This window comes from Anastrepha ludens, chromosome 5, assembly GCF_028408465.1.
Source record: "Anastrepha ludens isolate Willacy chromosome 5, idAnaLude1.1, whole genome shotgun sequence".
Taxonomy (NCBI): Eukaryota; Metazoa; Arthropoda; class Insecta; order Diptera; family Tephritidae; genus Anastrepha; species Anastrepha ludens.
The window spans coordinates 106136371-106156981 of record NC_071501.1 but is presented as its reverse complement, the minus strand read 5'-3'; the positions used below and the strand labels follow the sequence as shown (position 1 = coordinate 106156981).

The 20611-nt window shown below is 39.7% G+C and overlaps 1 protein-coding gene across 1 annotated transcript; it reads left to right on the top strand.

Annotated features, from left to right (window-relative positions):
- The first annotated feature begins 1208 nt into the window (after positions 1–1208).
- LOC128864830 (probable cytochrome P450 4ac1) lies at positions 1209–20471 on the top strand. The gene is made up of 9 exons (XM_054104588.1): positions 1209–1309; positions 7503–7750; positions 13956–14159; positions 14247–14328; positions 14406–14506; positions 16154–16403; positions 19186–19403; positions 19821–20129; positions 20207–20471. Exons 1-9 carry the CDS (start codon positions 1209–1211, stop codon positions 20368–20370), a joined length of 1677 nt encoding a protein of 558 aa, XP_053960563.1. The 3' UTR covers positions 20371–20471.
- Positions 20472–20611: the final 140 nt, after the last annotated feature.

Sequence of the window (20611 nt, the reverse complement as noted above, 5' to 3'; positions counted from 1 at the left end):
TTGGTTGTATCTACACAATGTTTTCATTGTTTAATAAACCCAAGCCAAAAACCAACAAATGCAAATAGTTCATTTATCTATAATTAACATTATTCAACAGCGTTTTTAAGTTATTTTAATAAAAATTATAATTTTTCTAAGTTTATTTTGTAATTGATTTCGAAATGTACTGCTTGACAACACTGTGTGGTGAGAGAGCAATCAGCTGACAGGGTTTTACGGGAATTTTCAAAAATCGTACGATACGGAAGGAAGGAATTTTTCATTTACATGGGGTTCTCATTAGTTTGATCGTAACAGCTGATAGGGGACTGCGTTTACGTCGGTCACTGTTTTCAGCATTAGTGTTCTGTTCGCACACGTGGCGTGCGTACATAGAATAACAGTGATAAGCAAGATGATAGATTACCGAGTTTGGCCTTCAGCTATAGTGAAAAACGAAATTGAGCGAGTATCTTCGGCTGCCACGTCACTGGGTATGCGGCAACAGAATTTTGTTCATTCATTTCACACTTAATCACGTATTGTTCAGACGGCAGCGACGTAACATGAACGAAGACTGTGTTGATTTTTTTCGTATATCACTAACACAATCTCAGTTTTTTCGTAACCAAACCGCTGTCATTACCCCAGTTAAGGCAGCCAATCAGCTGATTCTTTCAAATTCGCTGAGAGCCGGTTAAGGGTCTGATATTGACCACCTCTTCTGCATTTTTTTCATTAAGAGTGATAAGTATTTTCGATTTCTCAGTACAGCGAGTAGTAATATCTCATCTGATCACTTTTTGGCGTCGCAAAGCGTAATTTTAAAAACAAACCACAATTATTCAAAAATAATAAGAAATGCAACTATACTCGTAGAAGAATAAAACCGTAAACCATTAAATGGGCAAGCAGACGATATTTGTAGAAGGAAAAAAATTAACAACAATAAGAACGTACGCGTTTTGCGAACAACAAATAAATTCATGTATTTATGTAGCTTGAGAACAATAACAAACTGCAGCAACAACAACAAGTATAGGAATACCTGTAATAGCAACAAAAGACGCGTTGTAACGCGTCGTTTCAATTAGTAATTCTAAAAACGGTCAATAACGCCTTTTGCATTCACAATGAATGTGACTTGCTTGCCGCATTAATTCCAGCAAAGCGGCCAACCAGCGAACGAGCAACAAATAAATAGCCGGCCAAAACGTACTTGAGAAATGCAGAAGGAAAACGAGTATTATGACACAACAACAATGACGACAAACAGCAACGAACTGCACGTGTGCGACTGTTGCATGCAACATCAGCGTGGCGGGCAGTGAGTAAAAGTCCAAAGTGACCAATCGGTAGAAAAGTTTTAGTTGGAAAATCAGAATTACGTGCCAGCAATGCTGCTGCTGCTGCTGCTGCTGTTACCCTTGTCCTGCTATTATTGACTGCTGATGTTGGCGGTGGCGGTGTTGTTGATGGTATTGTGGTTCTATTGCCACCTGAGAGCTGCCAATTTCTAATTCAGCACTTTGGATGCACATTCGCAGTACAAAAAAGCAAAACCCACTGATCAGTTGGCTGATGGAACCAACATCCGATCGTTCCACCAACCCATTGGTCTAATAGACGATCGACCTACCAGCCATTCGAACAACCAGACGATTGATCTACCAGCCGCTTGATCCAGTAGACGAACGTCTTTTTTCTCTTCTTTCTCTTTCTTCACAAAAGCCAACGACCGCGGCAAAAAAAAGTAGCTAACGCTCTGAGACGAATTAATTTTCCGTGCAGCTTTAATGAGCAACAGAAGAGAAAAAAAGGAAACCAGAAATAAATTACAATAAAAAATACAAACTTGTGATAAACGCAAAAAATGTAGAAAAATGCAATGCCTGTTTTGTGCGCATCATCAGCCAAACATCAACTATGGGAAAATTATTAGCTGCAGCAGCCGCCGTTCACCGATCTTTCCTAACACGCATTCAACTACAAGCTGACAACAAAAACAACTTCGCATCAGCTTGCGACAATTCAGCTGCACTCAGCCTGTCATTATCAAGCATCGCATCGCATATATGGTTACTTGTGGCTGCTTGTAAGGGGACAAACATAGAAATAGACTTGTTTGGTAAGCGATACTGCACAATTGTCATTGATCATATCCATCTTACCGATCGTCGATCTCCAAATGCCAGTCACCAATCAACGTTTTGCCCATTTCAATTGCTGCCTCTTCCCAAACCAACATTTAGCTACCCTCTCAATCTATAGCGCACTGCCCATTGGCAAGATGACTGATGGATTTTGTTGGACGAATATTCTAGCATTAGACAGCGCAGTCACAAGCAATTATCATCATTTATGACATACAACAAATATCCATATGTGGCAATAGTTTAACTATTATTGTTGTTATTGCTTGCCTCTGTAAATGGCTAGTGTGACCATAACTCATTTACGGCTAGGAAGTTTGTCGAGTAATACAAGCAGCTGAGAAAATTTCAAATGTTTTTTAAAATGTTTAATTTTTTTTTAAATTTAAGGAAAACAACGAATGCAAGAGACAAAGTGGATGGACAAAGTGCATTCGAAAATAATAAGAACTTAAAAAAAGGAAACAAACAGAAAGTTTTTCCGGCGAAATCTATTTCGTTCAATCAAAATAGTATCCACTTTCGACTCAATAAAGCGATTTTCACTATTTAATAGTATTTTCAAGGCATAGATATATTGCAATCGTTTATCGAAGTGTGCATCAGGTTACCGGAACAAGGCTTTTAGATGGTTTCTCTATCGCTTTGTTTAACTTTCACAAAAGTCTCACGATATTTTGAAGACTGTAGAGTGGCGGACAGTTAGTTTCAGTAAAAAAATCAAATGTTGTTGTTGTAACAGCATAAACATTCCCCATAATACTTGGGGAATGCTAGTGGGGTGACAGTCCTTGACCGGATATAAATCCAGGTCGTTCCGGTAACGTAGAACCGACTGTCGTGGAATCATTGTTGTTGTTGTAGCATTTCATTAAGATCTGACAGTGCGGTGTAATCACCTATCGTCATCGTCTAACTCATCTAACAGTAGGCCCAGGAAACCTGTTGTTTCGACGGGTTAGGTCCAGAGGGAGAGCGGTGTTAAGTGAGTGCGTTTAAAAGGGCATGTGAATAGGTGGGCCATATAGCATTTGCTTTTTGAAGCACCAATTTTTTTGAGAATGGTAACACAAATGGCATGTCAAATGTGTCCATAATTTACTTAAAGGTTTGACATTTACGAAATGGGACGCTATACGCTTGAACAAAATTGGGAAATATTGAAAACCTATTTCCAAAGTGGTGAGTCTTCTTCTTCTTCCACGGTTACAGTAAATAGTAACCGTTAAGGACAAATGCTATGCGAACCATCCAGACACGATTGATGCTTTAAAACACGAAATCGAAGTTGCCATTCATGAAATTGGAGCTCAAACAATCGAAAATGTGCTTAAAAATTGAGTTGATCGAATGGCCCACTGTAAAGCCAGTCGTGGCAGTCATTTGAACGACATTATTTTTCATTCATAAATGACAACGTTCAATCTTCAAAATAAAAAAAAAAAAAAAACTTTGAAAAAATATTGATTAGTTTCTTTTTTATAGCCGATTCAAAAAGCAAATTTTACATGGCCCACCCTATATCATGCGGGGTACCTTCACAAAACGGATTTATATATTGAGAATGTCAGTACCGAAGTGAGCAACCAATACACTGCTTCTTTAATTGCGGCTACCTCCGCTTGGAAAACCTACAGCGATCCGAAAGCCTGAATTTGAGCTTGTTGGGGAGCTCCTCACAGAATACTCCCCCACCAACCTTTCCGTCCAACTTCAAGCCATCCGAGAACATGTTTGCCATGCCTTGCCACCAAATGTTACACCCCGCCCACTCATCCCTTGAGGGAATATGAGTAGAAAAAGATCCGCTCAGACCTAGCGTGGGTGTACAATGATCCAGCACCATGGGGATGAACTCAAAATTTTTAAGAATGCTAGAGCGTTAGTAGCTTAAGTCTAGCTTATGGCCCGGCGGCGGTAGTGCAGCGGTAGTTTTTCCAACAATGTCAACGGGTGCCACAATCAGCGCTACTGATTCCAAGGGCAGACCTTTGTATCCTCTCTAGCTTCTTAACTAATGCCATCCTTTCTAGTGAGTTTCACCAGACAAGGACTCCGTACAGCAAGATTGGTTTTATAATCGTGTTATAAAGCCAAAAAGTGACTTCAGGCGAGAGGCCCCATCTTTTGCCGATAGCACCTCTCCAATACAAGGTGACTGTTGCCTTCCTATTCTCTTTTCAATGTTTGGCTTTCAGGTTAGACTTCTATTAAGGATAAGTCTCAGGTACCTCACCCTGTCAGAAAGCACCAACGAAGCGCCCGCTATTGAGGAGAGAAAAACTCTAGGTATTTTATATTTCCACATAAATAAGACGAGCTCCCTCTTCAGAGGGTTTATTGAAAGCCCGCAATTTACGGTCCAGTTCACAACTAGATTCAAATAACCCTGCATCGATTCCATCAGAGTATCTAAATAAGAGTATCTCTGGCAATAAGTGCCATGTAATCCGCATAAGCAATCATCTTGCAGCCCCTCCTCTCCAGCTCCTCCAGCAAGTTAAGTACGACAATCCAGAGTAGTGCCTCTGTTCACTTGCCGGCGGAGAGAGGTACCGCCCCACTATGCCGCGACCGTTCTATCGCTAAGCATCTTGTGGATAAGCCTAATAAGTTCGATTCCGACTCCTAGTTTAACCAGAGACTTGGTGATTGCCTCCGAAACGACATTGTTAAAAGCCCTCTCAACGTCGCGGAAGGCGCACACAGTGAACTCCTTCTGATAGAGGAACATCTCGATGTCCTTCACAATAGTATGCAAGGCAAACTCTACCGATCTGCCTTTACAGTAGGCATGTTGAGCGTACGATAAACGCCCCCGAGGAATTTCACAACTTATATGCAGATCAATCAGCCTCTCAAGGGTTTTCAGCAGGAACGAGGAGAGACTGATTGGTCTGAAATCCTTAGCGGATGCATGTGAGATTTTACCTACCTTGGGTATAAGAGTAACTCTCACAGTCCTCCAAGATCTGGGTATGTAACTCCTATCTATGCAGCTCGCGTAGATAGGGAGAAGCCAACAACATGATACCTCAGCAGATTTCTGCAGTTGAGCAGGTATAATGCCATCGAGCCCAGGTCTATCCAAGGACTGTAACTTCAGCAGCAGCATTCCCCAGAATTATGTGGGTAATTTTTATGCTGCTACAACAATAATAATAACAACAAAAACCAATTTTCTTTTTATTATGTGCCTTTTATTTTACAATTTTTAATACCAATATTAGATAATTGATGAGTTTGATTATTGCAGATTCTTAGTAAACGTCTCCGAGTTTTATAGTAAAAAAAATCAGTATTCCAATCGGTTGAATCATTTTTAAGTTGTTGCAGCTTGAAAATAAATTTTATGATTTTTTAACACATTTTGGCTTATAGACATGCCCCTTTGGCAAGTTTGATATTTATTATGAAAAGAACCTTTAAGTGGAGATTAGCGAAAACACAGAAAACCCTGTGTAAATTGGAGCATTCTAAGCTCAGTTATTAGCGAACAAACATATTTTGCGATTTTATTTGATAAGATGCAGAGATAGAGGTTGAAGTGCACATGCTTTGTTGGGTGTATGGCAGAGCTTCTCCTTCAATTTGTTGTGTGCGATTTCATTTGGTTACACAAATGCAGGTACCTGCGGTTTTTCGTCGCCTCCGAATGGTAGATGGTCTTTTTGTGAGCAGCTTTTTCTTGGAAAAACACTCGGAAAGTAATACACTTGGAGGCTTCCCATAGCCTGGCGAAGAACTCTTCGCTACTGAAAAATACTTTTTTCTATCATTTGTTATTTCATGTCCACAGTGGGTTTCGAACCTGGATTCTACCCAATGGTAGTCACGTGCAAATCCATTCGGCTAAGGCAACTGGCGTTAATTTAAAAATACTTTTGAGTATATTCTATAAAAAAATTTAACTAAAGGGTATTCCAATAAAAGGTGTTCTTTTGAATAGCCCGCTATTTCGGTAGATGTCACTTTTGAAGCTGTCATTTTTTGACATTTGACAAGTAGAAACTACGCCATTAATAAAAATGAAACGATATACGCTTAAGCAACGCATTGAGATTATTAAAATTCACTATAAAAGTGGTGTAAATTTGGCAGAGACGGTTCGTAAAACTCGAACATTTTCGGGTCATCGTGAAACGCCTTGTCGGACCGCAATATGGAAATTGGTGACAAAATTCGAGATATTGGGACAAGTTAGTGATGTGAAGAATAAAGCCCGTGCACGTCGCTCAAGAACAGCCGAAAATATTGCTGTTGTAGCCGAAAATGTTGAAGAAAACCCAGGTTTGTCCATTCCTCGTCGTTCTTTGGAATTAGGCATTCCACACACGTCATTACACCGTATTTTGCAACAAAGATTTGGGTGTTAAGGCTTATAAAGTCCAGTTAACACAAGAACTCAAGCCGGCCGATCATCAACAACATCGTGTCTTTGCTGATTGGGTCGTTGATATGCATTTTCATGCATCGAAAAATCATCTTGAGTGATGAGGCCCATTTCCACCTCGGTGGCTTCGTCAACAACCAAATTGTCGGATCTGGGGCTCAAAAAATGCAAGAGTTATTGTTGAAAAGCCTCTCTATCCTCAACGTGTGACTGTTTGGTGCGGTTTATGGTCTGGCGGAGTCATTGGACCTTACTTTTTCGAAAATGAAGCTGGAGCAACAGTTATGGTGAATGGATGGCGCTATCGAGATATGATTAACGATTTTTTATGGCCGGAATTGGATGGTAATGGTATTGATCTGGACAACGTTTCTTTTCAACAAGACGGCGCTACGTGCCACACAAGCAACGAAACCATTGATATTTTACGGGAAAAGTTTCCGGACCGTGTTATCTCTCGAAGAGGTGATCACAATTGGCCACCGAGATCTTGTGATTTAACACCTTGTGACTTTTTTCTTTACGGCTACGTGAAAGAGAAGGTCTACGCCAACAGCCCAGGGTCGATTTAAGACCTCAAAGATGGAATTCGTGAGGCGATCGAGGGCACAGGGCAGCCGCTTTTGCAATTCGGTTAGGAAAAATGTCATGAAAAGGATATTGTCCTATAAGCGTGGTCGTGGCGATCAATCGCCTGATGTTATTTTCCACTATCAACGGCATACCTTCCTCTTTATAATGAGATAAACATCCGATCATTTATATTAAAAAATAGCCTTTTTCTTTGAGTATCAAAATAACACCTCTTATTAAAAAACACTATAAATATTTCGACGCTCAAGCGAAAAAATAAGTGCCTCCCTAATGTATCAAATATAATCGCTATCAATTAAAAATTTAAAAGCATTTTTTTCGTGTTACTGAAAAGAATGTGATTATGGAATTATTGTTTTTAAATGCTCAGATTAATTTAGTTTACAGTCCGTTGGCGTGCAAACCAGTGCAATTCGTGCAATAGCAATGTTGATATTTATAATAATATTTTCCGCATTTATTTTAGGATTATGCTTACATTTGAAAAATCTGATTAAAGATTATTATCTGAGGGGTCCGCATAAGCATTTTAAAACGGTGGATGGCACCAAGTTGACCGACAAAGTGTATATCGTGCCTGGTCGCACAATTTTTGGAAACAATCTGGACATGTTAGGCCTGGGTGCCGGTGAGTATGCACTATGAGTTCTATGTATTAGATAGCAATAGAAAAGTAGTGAAAATGTGATTATAATAACTTTGTGACACCACACACAAAAATGTTCAAATACAAACAACAACGAAAATTTGTTCAAATGCTTCCCTGAGCCCGAAGTAGGCTGGCATTGAAAATGGGCAAACTAGTTTTTTGTTTGTTCCATTCAGTTGTGAAGTCAACAAAGAGAAAATTTGGTACATTGCACAATTTTGCTTTGATAAAACCGAAAATGCTAGCCAGGCGCGTGTTTATGGTACGGGTCCTGAGATTAATAAGGGAGCTGGGCTTGGATGAGGTACTCGATGAGTAGAGGGCACAAAAGACCATGAGGTCGAAGTGCAAACCTCATTCATATATCTATCTATCTATGCTACCGTACTGTAACAGCTAATTACGTGCAATTTTCGCTTCGTCGGTTCCGTTCAGACATTTTTGATGTTAATAATCGATGTCGATAATCTGGAAAATTTCGATAAAATCGCAAAAATAATCGAAGTTAAGCGGCATGTTAGTAGTCGTAGCATCGCCCAGGAGCTAAAGATCGACCATAAAACAATTTTAAACCATTTGCACGCAAAAATAATGGACTTCATTTTCCCCAAAGTAATTTATAATATTTCAATGTTTCGGTACATTTTGATGATTCTCGGCATCCATCTGCCTCACGCATCTTCGATTTCATGCTTCAACTCTTGCATCGTCTGGATTAGTGATGTAAAATTTATTTTATTAATAGCGTCCTACAAAAAATGGTCTAATGGGATTTGACACCAGCTGCTAGACTCGGCGCGTTATTCGATTTTCGTAGCCAGTGAGCAAGAGATCGAATGTAAGGTTGGTTGTGTAACATGCAGGGCCATGGTAAAAATATTTCAACTGTGAGCTCTTTAACAAACCGTTATTCGACTCTTAGCGAATCTGACCAAATCAGCTGATGGGTCATCGTCACTTGTACGAAAAAAATGAACAGAATGTCACTTCGTTGCCGTCTGAACAACACCTGTTTTGAATAGGTGTTTGGTCGAGTGTGTGATTATGTGTGTGAAATTATCGTGCACCTTTTGGCTGCCGAATCCCCAAGTGACGTGGTAGCCAAAGTTCCCCTCACAATTTTATTTTTCACCATAGTTAAAGAGCAAACCTGGTAATCTATCACCCTTGATGCAGCGCTATTCTAATGCCACCATTAAAGTGCCATTGTAATACCCATGGCCACGAGTAAACTAATAATAAAAAAACAACATTATCCAAGAGGCCAATAGGTCATGGAGAGATGAAGATACATGTGTAACAGCTAGGCTACTATGGCCGCAAATAAACAAGAAAAGAACAAAGGAATTGCTTAGTCTCTCAAGAGATAATATCTCGAAGGTTGTGGCTTGTTTAACCGGTCACTGGCATTTTGGCAGGCATTCCTCGAGACTAGGAGTTTTCTCCCATGAATATTGCAGAAGTTGCAGAGATGAGGAAGAGGAAGAAACAGTTGAGCACTTCCTTTGCAATTGTCCAGCCCTAGCTAAAATCAGAGCAGGTTGTCTAGGTAAATACTTTTCCCAATTCTCTTACAGACCTTTCTGTCATGGAGATAGGACCAATCTTGCGATTGATAAGAACTGCAAAATGGTTTCACGAAGAAAGGTAAATGGGGTTCCCGTGCAGCACAGTGGTATCACAACGGACCTGTAGGTCTAAGTGAGTTGGTCGTGTAGACCGACTATCACCATAACCTAGTCTAACCTAATGACACCAAATGTCGCCTATGTCTGTTAACTTTAACTCATTATCTGAAAACAAAAAATGGTTACTAAATGACGCTCGATCAAAATCGATCAAACAGTCCAAACTTTTGTTAATGCATCGCTTTCTACATGGCGACGTATGGATTTTCCGACCACCAAATACGAGAATTCTGTTTGTTAATAAAGCCGCTGGGTTGAAAACGAGTTTCACCTAAAAATATGATTTTTCAATTAAAATATTCCTTTTCAACTTTAGAAACAGCGATATTAATATTGATGGAGTATTTCCACACCTTTCTTGAAGCCAAAATGGACCGATATTATAAACCTCTAAACGCAAACCAAATTTCTGACACATAACGGTTGTTATTTTAGCTTTCAAGGTCGATTATTCAAATTCTAAACGCTGGAGGCAAATATTAACTTTTGAAGAATGACTATTTTCCTTTGAAGATAAAATTTGTGTCAGAAGAAAAGATCCGGTTCTTTTCTTGTAACTTCAAGATATATTTCGTTCTGATTTTTGCTGCATAACAATCCCACTCAAGAGCTACGACGCCAGTGCTAACTCAGGTTAGTGTCGTTGGAAACTTTCCGGATAACGCAACCAAACAAAAATGAGTGAGAAGTACGCGAAGCGTTTTTGAAGCGTTATTTTTATGCAAGCATTCGAAAGAGCCGAAATTATCTTACGCCGCGGCTGCAAAAGTGATTAAAAAATCAAAAAAGTTTGTTGTGATGTGGAATCAATCAGTGGTAGACGTACAAAAATGTTGATGACTTTTCCGAGCGCAGCTTAAAGCGAGTGACGACAAAATAAAAGCATATTAAAACGGGACCCTTCTTTGTGACTACGCCAAGCACGATCAGTTCTTACTAAAAACTGAACGAAAACGACTGAAGGAGGCGAACATATCCTACCGTCCCACATCATCAAAACCACTGCTCTCAGAAAAACTCACTGAGAAACAACAAAACAGAGAAAATAGCGTCACAGTATTGGACTGGTCTTCCCAGTGCCCAGTCGTCAACCCCATTGAAAATGTGTGGGGAACTATGAAAACGCATCTTGCCGGAAGGCCAGTCCATGATTTAAAGCAACTCGTGCGACAAATTCACAAAATCTAATCCTGTTTGTCGACGAGCTACGCAGAAAGCATGAAGAAGATGCCAGGCTATACTCGACAACGATGAAGACTACACTGCTTATTGAGTGATTGCGACTCGTAGTTTTGTACATACTTTTATGTTAAAAAAATTTTAAATATAATATATATTTTTATACTTCCTGAATAATCGTCGTTTCTTTTTTCTGACACAGACTGTAGAGAGCAGAAAACTTTGAAGCCAAACAGAATTTTTGGAAAGTTTCAAACAAAAGTTTGTGATTTATGTTACGTATATTTCATTACATTCATATGGCCGCCGTAGCCGAATGGGTTGGTGCGTGACTACCATTCGGAATTCACCGAGAGAACGTAGATTCGAATCTCGGTAAAACACCAAAATTAAGAAAAACATTTTTATAATAGCGGGCGCCCCTCGGAAAGCAATGACAAACCTCCGAGTGTATTTCTGCCATGAAAAAGCTCCTCATAAAAATATCTGCCGTTCGGAGTCGGCTTGAAACTGTAGGTGCCTCCATTTGTGGAACAACATCACAAATAGGAGCAGGAGCTCAGTCAAACACCCAAAAAAGGGTGTACGCGCCAATTATATATATATACCATATATATATATACAGGGTGAACGATATGAAGTGTTACCAACTTCACACTGTTTGTATCTGTAAAACAGCTCATGACATCAACGTCAGAATTGTTCTAATGACAGTTCAATATATTGTTTATTAGCCATCAAAAGCATTTGGGTCTCAGTTTTGTTGAATTTTTTTTTCTGTGCTGGAATTCAAACGTAATAGAGTGATTGCGTTATATTTGGCTGGAAAATCACAACCAGCCATTGTTCGTGAGCTCAGTCACCTCAAAGTGAATAGAATGTTTTGTGTATCGCACTATAAAACGTTACAATGATACTGGTAGCATTGCAAAACGCTATGGAGGTGGACCAAAAAAAACCGCAACAACGCCAGAAATGGTTCGGAAAGTGAAGGCTCGACTTGAACGAAATCCACGTCGAAGTGGAAGAAAAATGGCCAAAGAACTGAAAATATCGCAAGACAGCATTCGACGCATATTGAAAAATGTGCTCAAGGTCAAGGCTTACAAGTTCCAAAAAGCACACGATGTTTCACCCCAGCAAAAAAAAGTTCGGTGCGAGAGAGCAAAGGAGTTGTTGCGCTTGTACGAACGTGGCGAATTTCCTAACATTGTGTTTTCCGATGAAAAAAATTTCCCAATTGAGCAGTTCATAAAGACTCAAAACGATCGTGTTTACTTGACCGAAAGCTCATACGAGAATTTGAGCCTACGTATGGCCACTCGAAGCAATTTCCCATCGCAAGTAATGGTTTGCGCCGCAGTGACCGCTGATGGACGCTCTACAATCGTTTTTATCGAGTCTGGTGTCAAAGTGATTGCGACTTATTATCGGGAAAATGTTTAAGAAGCTGCTTTAGAGCCGTGGACACGCAAACATTTCGGTCGTAGACCATGGACGTTCCAACAGGACTCGGCACCGTCACATAAAGCTCGTGTGAACCAAGAATGGTTAAAAAATCATCTTCCACACCCCATTTCGTCCACACAATGGCTTTCGAATTCGCCAGACGCAAATCCGATGGACTATCCCATCTGGTCCATTTTGGAGAGCAAGGTGAGGACTAAAAAATATGCCAGTATGGATGCGCTGAAAAAATACCTCGAAGATCACATTCGTGCAGCATGCAACCCATTTTTTGACCGTTTGAACGCTATAGTCAAGGCAAAAGGTGGTCATATCGAGCTAAAGTGAATATATGTTAAAATTGTAATCATTTTTGAACAATTTTGTCTTTGAAATCAATAAAAACTAATTTCACACAAATAAGTTATGGTGTTTTGAATAGGTAACACTTCATATCGTTCACCCTGTATATATATTTCATTACCTGTGAGACGAAAAGTTAATGCATTAATCGGCTAATGCACTACTCAATAAGTTTAACAAGCGAAGCGGATAATGACATCCCTACCTATTTTCAGTACTATCTACAAATACCGTAATAGTTTTTTTTGTTTTTTTTTTGTAATTGCTTTTAAGGCGACAAATCATCGACTACCGTAATCAAAATGTGATTATAAATTCAATAAAAATAAAATCTATGGGCATTAATTAAAATGATCCGAAATATGTTCGAATGTATTTATAATTGTTTGTATTGATCACTTTGAACTTTGATGTTGAATCAATGAGTATGATTTTTTTTTTAATATTTGTTTGCTTTTCCACAGTAGCTGAATGATTTCGGGTATAAATACACTTCGGTTAGTTCCGCGTTCGAAACCCATTGTGGACATGAAATGATAGAAAACTTGCGCTGGAATGGAAAAGTAGAGCGACGATTCAGTTACTGTATTGGATCTCCTATGAAATTCAGTGTATTTTACTACCTGTTTAGAATATTCCAGTTGCAATCCCTCACAGGTGTGGATTTCTGGACTGGAGTTGTTGTCGTTGTAGTAGCATAAACATTTTCCTTAACGCTCGGCCGTTCACGTGGAACTGTTGTCTGTCATCGAACATTAATCGAGTAATGTAACCGGTTGCAACAACATTGAACTCGAATAAAGGCTCTTTTTTATCTCTTGCGAGTGAATGAACGCATTGTGTATAGGAAGTGTCCCAAACATGGGCATGGTGACTGTTGAGCGTCAACAACCTGGACCCACTAACTTGTGATCCACTCTGTATACCTTAAGGTCCGACAAGGTCTTAAGATATTAAGATCGATTCATTGGTTGCAGGAATTGCACTCAACCGTAGCAGAGTTCGGAGAGAAGGGTAAAAGCAACCCTGCTGCGGTTTTGCTGCGATTATGAAATGAGGGTTAAATATTCTTTTTCTTGATTGGCGCAATAATCGCTTACGCGATTTCGGCCGAGTTTAACAAAGCGTGCCTCGATTCTTCTCCTGCTAACCGGCGCCATTTGGACACACCAAGTGAAGCGAAGTCCACCTCCACCTGATCTTTACAATGCAGAAAGGGCCTTCCTCTTCCTCTGCTACCACCAGCCTGTGCCGCATCGAATATTTTCAAAGCCGGAGCGTTTGTATGCCGCTTGAATCGCTGAAACAGGAATCCTTTGTTGGATCGAACCTGTTTCATGTGGACTTGTAGCAACAACTGTCGTGGGTATATTCTAAACATAAGAAAGAAATTTCTTTTTTTTTTGTGTGTTCTTCTTGTGTTCACTACGAAATCAATTCGTATTTTCCATATTTTATTTTTTCTAATCCCTTATTCAGATTTATTAATTTTTCTCCTCTCATTTTAGAGGGTATTTTCTACTGGTGTCGTGACCTCTATCGCCGTGCCAATGGTAAACCTTATTTATTGAGTTTCCTCCAATGCTATGTTTACTCCATAACGAGTCCAGAAGATGTACAAGAAGTTTTCCAAAGTCAAACTTTAATAACGAAAGGCGTTATCTATGACTTAATGCGTCCATTTTTGGGTGAAGGACTGCTTGTGAGTGCAGGTAAACCAGAAAATCACTTCGCAGCTTTTATTTATAGAATTTTAATTCTTACACAAACTAATCACTCTTTTGCTGTCATTTTTCCAGGCGAACATTGGCACAACAGACGCAAACTACTCACGCCAGCTTTCCATTTTAACATTTTACAGAGTTTTATTGAGGTTTTCAAGTAAGTTTTACGTTAATCTAATTTCATTTAAAAGACTATAATTTTGATATGGACCACTCTTGGACTTTCACTTGTAGAAATGAAAGCTTAAAGTTCGTGAAATTGGTGCACTCACAGGATGAACAAATAGTAAACTTGAATAATGTAATATCCGAATTCACTTTGAATAGTGTTTGTGGTAAGAAGTTACATTTTATTGTTGGTTTTGTTATTATAGCACACAATGGGCTTACACTTTTGTTAGTGTTGAAGCTTTCATAACTGAAAGCTTGCTAAAGTCGGAAAATGGAAAATGTCAAGTGTTTTTCGTCGAAATCATCTTATAGCCAAGAAAATTTGATTTCTGATCAAAAGGCGAGTGTGTTAGGTGTACTGATTTAAGGTGTATGTGAATGAGGAGGTGCTTGGTTGAATAGTGGCCTTCCCCTTATGTATAGTGAGGAGTTATCTAGTGACGATGAAATGAAAATGAAATAAAAGTCAGTCAGTATGTCTCAAATTAGAGAAGGTTTTACCCGCAGACCCCTTAACGGGTTGGCAGAGTAGTTCGGTTTTATAGGTTTGTATGACGTAGTGAGCATTAGCAAATCAAAAGAGCTTCAGAACAAAGGTCAGGCACCTTCTTTTTCTTCTGAATTGATGCGATAACCCTTTACGCGACTTTGGCCGAGTTTAAGAAAGCGCTCCAGTCATATCTTTCTCATGCTAACCGGCGCCAGTTGGATGCACCAAGTGAAGCGAAGTAAATGCTCAATTGATCTTTCCAACGCAGAGGAGGTCTTCCTCTTCCTCTGCTACCACCAGCTGTCACCGCATCGAATACTTTCAGAGCCGGAGCGTTTGTATCCATTCGGACGACATGACTCAGTCAACGTAGCTGCTGGATCATTATTCGCTGCACTGTGGACTCGTGCAAAGGTCCAAAAATCTTGCGCAGAATCTTTCTCTCAAACTCTCCAAGCGTCGCTTCATCGGATGTTGTCATCGTCCTCGCTTCTTCGCCATACGTTAGGACCGGCATGATAAGAGTCTTGTAAAGTGTTAGTTTTGTTCGTCGAGAGAGGACTTTACCACTTCACTGTATACTTAATCCAAAGTAGCATTTGCTGGCAAGAGAGATTCTTCGTTGCATTTCAAGGCTGACGTTGTTAGCGCAGTTAATACTGGCTCCTAGATAAACGAAGTATCTTAAAACCTCGAAATAATAACTGTCAACAGTGACATGGGTGTCAATACGCGTGTGCGCCAGGTCAGGCAACTACTGACCGATTATTCTGCACAATGTAGGAGAAGACATAGTACTTGGGATGCAGGGACTTTCAACGAATTGAAAGCAGAAGATACAGTAGCTGCTGATGGCACTTAACTCTATGTATAGGCTTAAAAAAGAAGAGCTTTGAATCTATTATATACGATATCACAAATGACCAAATTGCAGACGCATGTGCGCCGGCAACATTGTCGGTAGCCACCTCAACCTAACCTGGCTTTTGTTCAACGATTCTAATACGGTCAAACGATCTAAAAATATTCTGACCAGTGAAATCTCGTACATTTTTGGGCAATGCTGCCTTCGCTCGGATATAAATTCGGGCCCTCCCATTAAAAGTGACTCAACTGTCATAAGATCGAATACGTTTTTGGGTTTTCGTGTGAAATGTAAATCGGGGAATATTAGCTAAAGGGACCATGACCGGCTGACATAAACCAAGGTTGTACACTCTGAACAACACAGTATACCAGGGATGTCACTTAATTTCATATCTGTTCGAAAAAAATATTACAATTTTAATTAATCTGGGATTTCTTTGCCTCAAACTCACAGAAACCGCGCTTGGTGTCTCTTTGGACGACATACCCGGCAGCAAGGAATACCGGAAAGTCATACACAACATAGAATATTCGATGGTGAACCGTCTTTGTAACCCTGTAATGTACATAGATTGGATATTCTACTTATTTGGTGATTACAAAGCATTTTACGAACACTTGAAGGTGGCACATGACTTCAGCAGCATGATTATCAAAAAGAAACGCGAAGAATTCCACCGTGGACAAATTGTCAAAGACGACAAGTGAGTATAAGAATGGCAGAATGCAAGATTGTGTCATCCCAAGGGCCGGGACGTCAGTACAAAAAATAAACAAAACAAAAGGAAAGGGATAATTAGCGAAAGAGAGTGAAAAAGTTAAGAATGATAGAATCAATTTGTACGGAAAGGTTTATACATTTTCTGTACCGATGTCACCCAAATGTCAAATTCCCAAAGAACAAAGTCGCAGTTTTCGGACGACGCCACCTTTGTTTTTTCGAAATCATGGTGTATGTATGATACATCGATTTTTATTTGAACTGGCAATACCCAAATGGCAGTAAAGTTATGACAAAAAAGAAAAAATACAAACGATAGAATTTCGTGTCTGATGATTCGTGATTCGTGAATGGTTGCAACTTTAAGGCGATCGCAATGAACTAAAACTGAGTAGACTCCATGCCTCTCAATAGACTCTCATTCCCATGCAGGCGGTTCCACCGGAATGACTCGAGTTTTTCCCGGCCAAGCGCTGCCGCCCCAGTAAACTAGGCCTGCCTAGCGCACCATAGTTTACTCCATGCCGTTTATCGTACGAAATTAGGGAACTCTCAATTGACAAATATGTCGAATTTGGGGTAAAAATTTAAGGTTAGATCAAATAGGCTCAAGATGTGAAGTCTTTTGCTCATTTAAATACACACCATTTCACTTAAAAAATATATAAAAACGATGTTCGATAAAAACAGCATAAAAAGTGATGCTAATTATAACGGTACTAAAATCGAGATATCGAAGGCAAAAAATTAATTTTTCGGTCGATTTTTTTTTTTTTTTAATTTCCTAACTAACATAATTTAAATATAATTTCATTAAAAAACAAATTTTTTTTGCCTTCCATTTAAAAAACCTTCATTACGAAGGTCCTTTGAAAAGTCCATGCAAAAACAAAAACTGCTTAATTTTTTTGAGATAAACCTTTTTTATTTTTCAACATAGTCTTCTTTTAGGCTTATACACTTCCTACATCATTCTAGTTCGTTGATCCCTTCCGAATAATAGGATTTGTCCGAGTCTGAAAAATAGCAATTCGTTTCTGCAATCACCGCCTCGTTTGAATAAAAAATTTTTCCCGCCAGCCATTTCTTCAAATTGTGGAACAAATAGCAGTCCGAGGGATCCGAGAAAGCCAAGTCTGGAGAATAGGGAACCCTATCGTACAAATTACTTGCTCTTGACTTCGATTCTTTTGCGAATTACATAAAACGAAACGTTGCCGAATCGGCCAGTGACGTATGTACGTCGAATCATTTGCAAAAAAATTTACTGCCTTCGAAAAATCATAGGCAGTGACGTAGACAATGAAAGAATTGTGAATGTATTAGTAAAAAAGTGTGAATGTATTGCTGTAGTTTTTTTTTTTCAAAACTGTCCCATATAAACGCCAAGTAGGATTGGGGGAAGGAAAATATACAGGGTACGCCACTCGAAGTGTAACCAACTTCAAACCGTTCGCGCAGCTGATGCACGGCCTTCAGCTGTCTGTTAGTTGGCTAAATGACAGTCCAGAGTAATGTTTACAAGCGCGCGGAAGCATTTTGCCGATTGTAAACGCGAAAAAAGAAAATCAGTAATGGATTTCAAACGTAATAGTTTGATTGCATTATATTTGGCTGGAAAATCACAACCAGGGATTGTTCGTGAGCTCGAGCACCTTAAAGTAAATAAAGTTTTTGTTTATCTCACCATTACTCGTTACAATAATACTGGTAGCCTCGCGAAACGTCATGGAGTTGGTCATCAAAAGCCTGCAACGTCACGTGAAATGATTCAAAAAGTGAAGAAGCGACTTGAGCGAAATTCCCGACGAAGTGTCAACCAAATGGCGAAAGAACTGAAAATATCTGACCGTAGCAACCGCCGCATACTGAAAAATGATCTCAAAGTCAAGCCTTACAAGGCATGATCTCACTCCAAAGCAGCAACAAGTCAGACTTGAGAGAGCGAAGAAGTTGCTTGGCTTGGCCGAAAGCGGTCAATTTCCGAACATTGTGTTTTCTTACGAGAAAATTTTTCAAATTGAGCAATTCGTAAACTCCCAAAACGATAGGGTTTATTTGAGTTTGAGTCATCGATTGGCCACCAGGAGGTAGCACCCGCCACAGGTAATGATTTGGGCCGCTGTAACCGCAGTTGGGCGCTTTCCAATCGTTTTCATCGAGCCTGCCCTCAAGGTAAATGCGAAATATTATCGGGAAAGTATTTTGGAAGTTGCTTTGAAGTCGTGAGCAGACAAACATTTCGGTGGCCGACCATGAACGTTTCAACAGGTCTCGGCACCGGCGCACAAAGCTCGAGAGAACCAAGAATGCCTAAAAAACAACGTTCCGAACTTCATAACGTCCACACAATGGCTCTCAAATTCACCAGACGCGAATGCGATGGACCATTTGGAGAGCAAGGTCCAAAGTAAAAGATGCACCAGTCTCGAGGCGCTGAAAAAAGCCATTGTCGACCCATTGTGAGTGGGCCAAAATGCGTGTAAGTCACATTCGGGCAGCTTGCGATTCCTTTCTGGACCGTCTCAAGGCCATAGTCAAGGCAAAAGGTGATCATATCGCGCAAAAGTAAATTGACTCTTAATTTTTTATTAATTTGACACATTTTTTACATTGAATTGAATAAAAGTAGTTTTCGAAACTAAATGATGACCTTTTTAATTGGTTTCACTCGAGTGCCTGACCCTGTACATTCATATCACTATTGAAAACTCCTATGAATTACTAAGCAATCACTAATTTTTATAAATTATGCACTTTTTTAGCGATGAAACGGGGAAGCGTAAGCGTCATGCTATGTTGGACACACTTTTCTACGCCGAGTCGAATGGTGTTATTGATCATCAAGGCATTTGCGATGAAGTGAATACTTTTATGTTTGAAGGCTACGACACGACATCCACTTGCCTCATTTTTACGCTAGTCAATTTGGCCGCACACCAAGAAATACAGGAGAAATGTTATCGCGAAGTCGCGAATTCCGGTGAGCAATAGAGGATAGGGTAACTAATCATACCGCGGGGGCCTTCAAAATGACTTGAAAATGAACTAATCAAGGCGATTCCACAGGAGGTGAACTTCGCTAATGTAGCTGTTTTGTTGTTTTTTTCGTGTGATTTGCTGGTTGGATTGTTAACAGCGATCTGCTGCTTTGTTGTTGTCTCATTTGTTAGTTTGCAATCTCATTGAAATGTTGACTATCCAACTGCCAAATTGCAAAAACAAAATACATTTAAATGTTGTTGTTACTCTAGCGAACTCACTTTCTATGAATACGCCTTGGCTCTGATCTAGACAAACGGTACACAGATCCGTTATCTACGACCCAAAATGAAGTTAATGTGTATGGACGTCTTTTACAAAAATAAATACTTTTCCCCCAACTTCTTTTGCTCTGCAGATTTGCCAAACCTAAGCATTTTCGACTTCAATAAGCTGGAATATTTGGATCGAGTTATAAAAGAATCGCTACGTCTCTATCCTTCAGTACCCTTTATTGCCCGCCATTGCACTCAACAAACGGAACTCAACGGTTTGATATTGCCCGCACGTGCCGAAGTTAACATACACATTTTTGATATAATGCGTGATGAGCGGCACTTTCCGGATCCCTTGAGATTCGATCCAGATCGATTTCTGCCCGAAAATAGTATAGATCGTCACCCGTTTGCGTTTGTACCCTTTAGCGGAGGATCAAGGAATTGCATTGGTGAGTTAATTACAAAACAAACTACAAATCAAAAACATTGATATTCGTGACTGCGATTGTTTTTTTCATGCCTGCAGGCCAAAAATTCGCTATGCTCGAGATAAAAGCTATACTGGTGGGTATCTTGCAGAATTTCCAGTTGCTGCCTGTTACCAAACTGGAAGAGATTCGCTACGAAAATGGCATGGTATTACGCACAAAGGAGAATTTATTCGTTAGGATGGTTAAGAGAAATGAATAGAACCGAGATGTTAAATAAAATGAAGATGGCAGGCAAACAAAGGCAACAAAAAAAAATGCATTTGTTTAGTAGAAGACTTGGCCATTACAATTGAGCTTTTTGCTCAATGCCCCAAATTTCTCCTCCTAATATCTCTTGATTGGCTTAAAAGCAGACGGCAGATAAGTAGCTACATCGAACGGTTTATATAAAAGTGGTAGGGATGTGGATGACTGATCGAGTTACACCTTCTTTGACCATT

Bases quoted from the DNA above. Each gene is read 5' to 3' on its own strand.
- LOC128864830 (XM_054104588.1), top strand. From the start codon at position 1,209: ATGCAGAAGGAAAACGAGTATTATGACACAACAACAATGACGACAAAC. The intron at 1,310-7,502 runs GTGAGTAAAAGT...AGATTAATTTAG, and splicing joins CAACATCAGCGTGGCGGGCA to TTTACAGTCCGTTGGCGTGC. The intron at 19,404-19,820 runs GTGAGCAATAGA...TTTGCTCTGCAG, and splicing joins TCGCGAAGTCGCGAATTCCG to ATTTGCCAAACCTAAGCATT.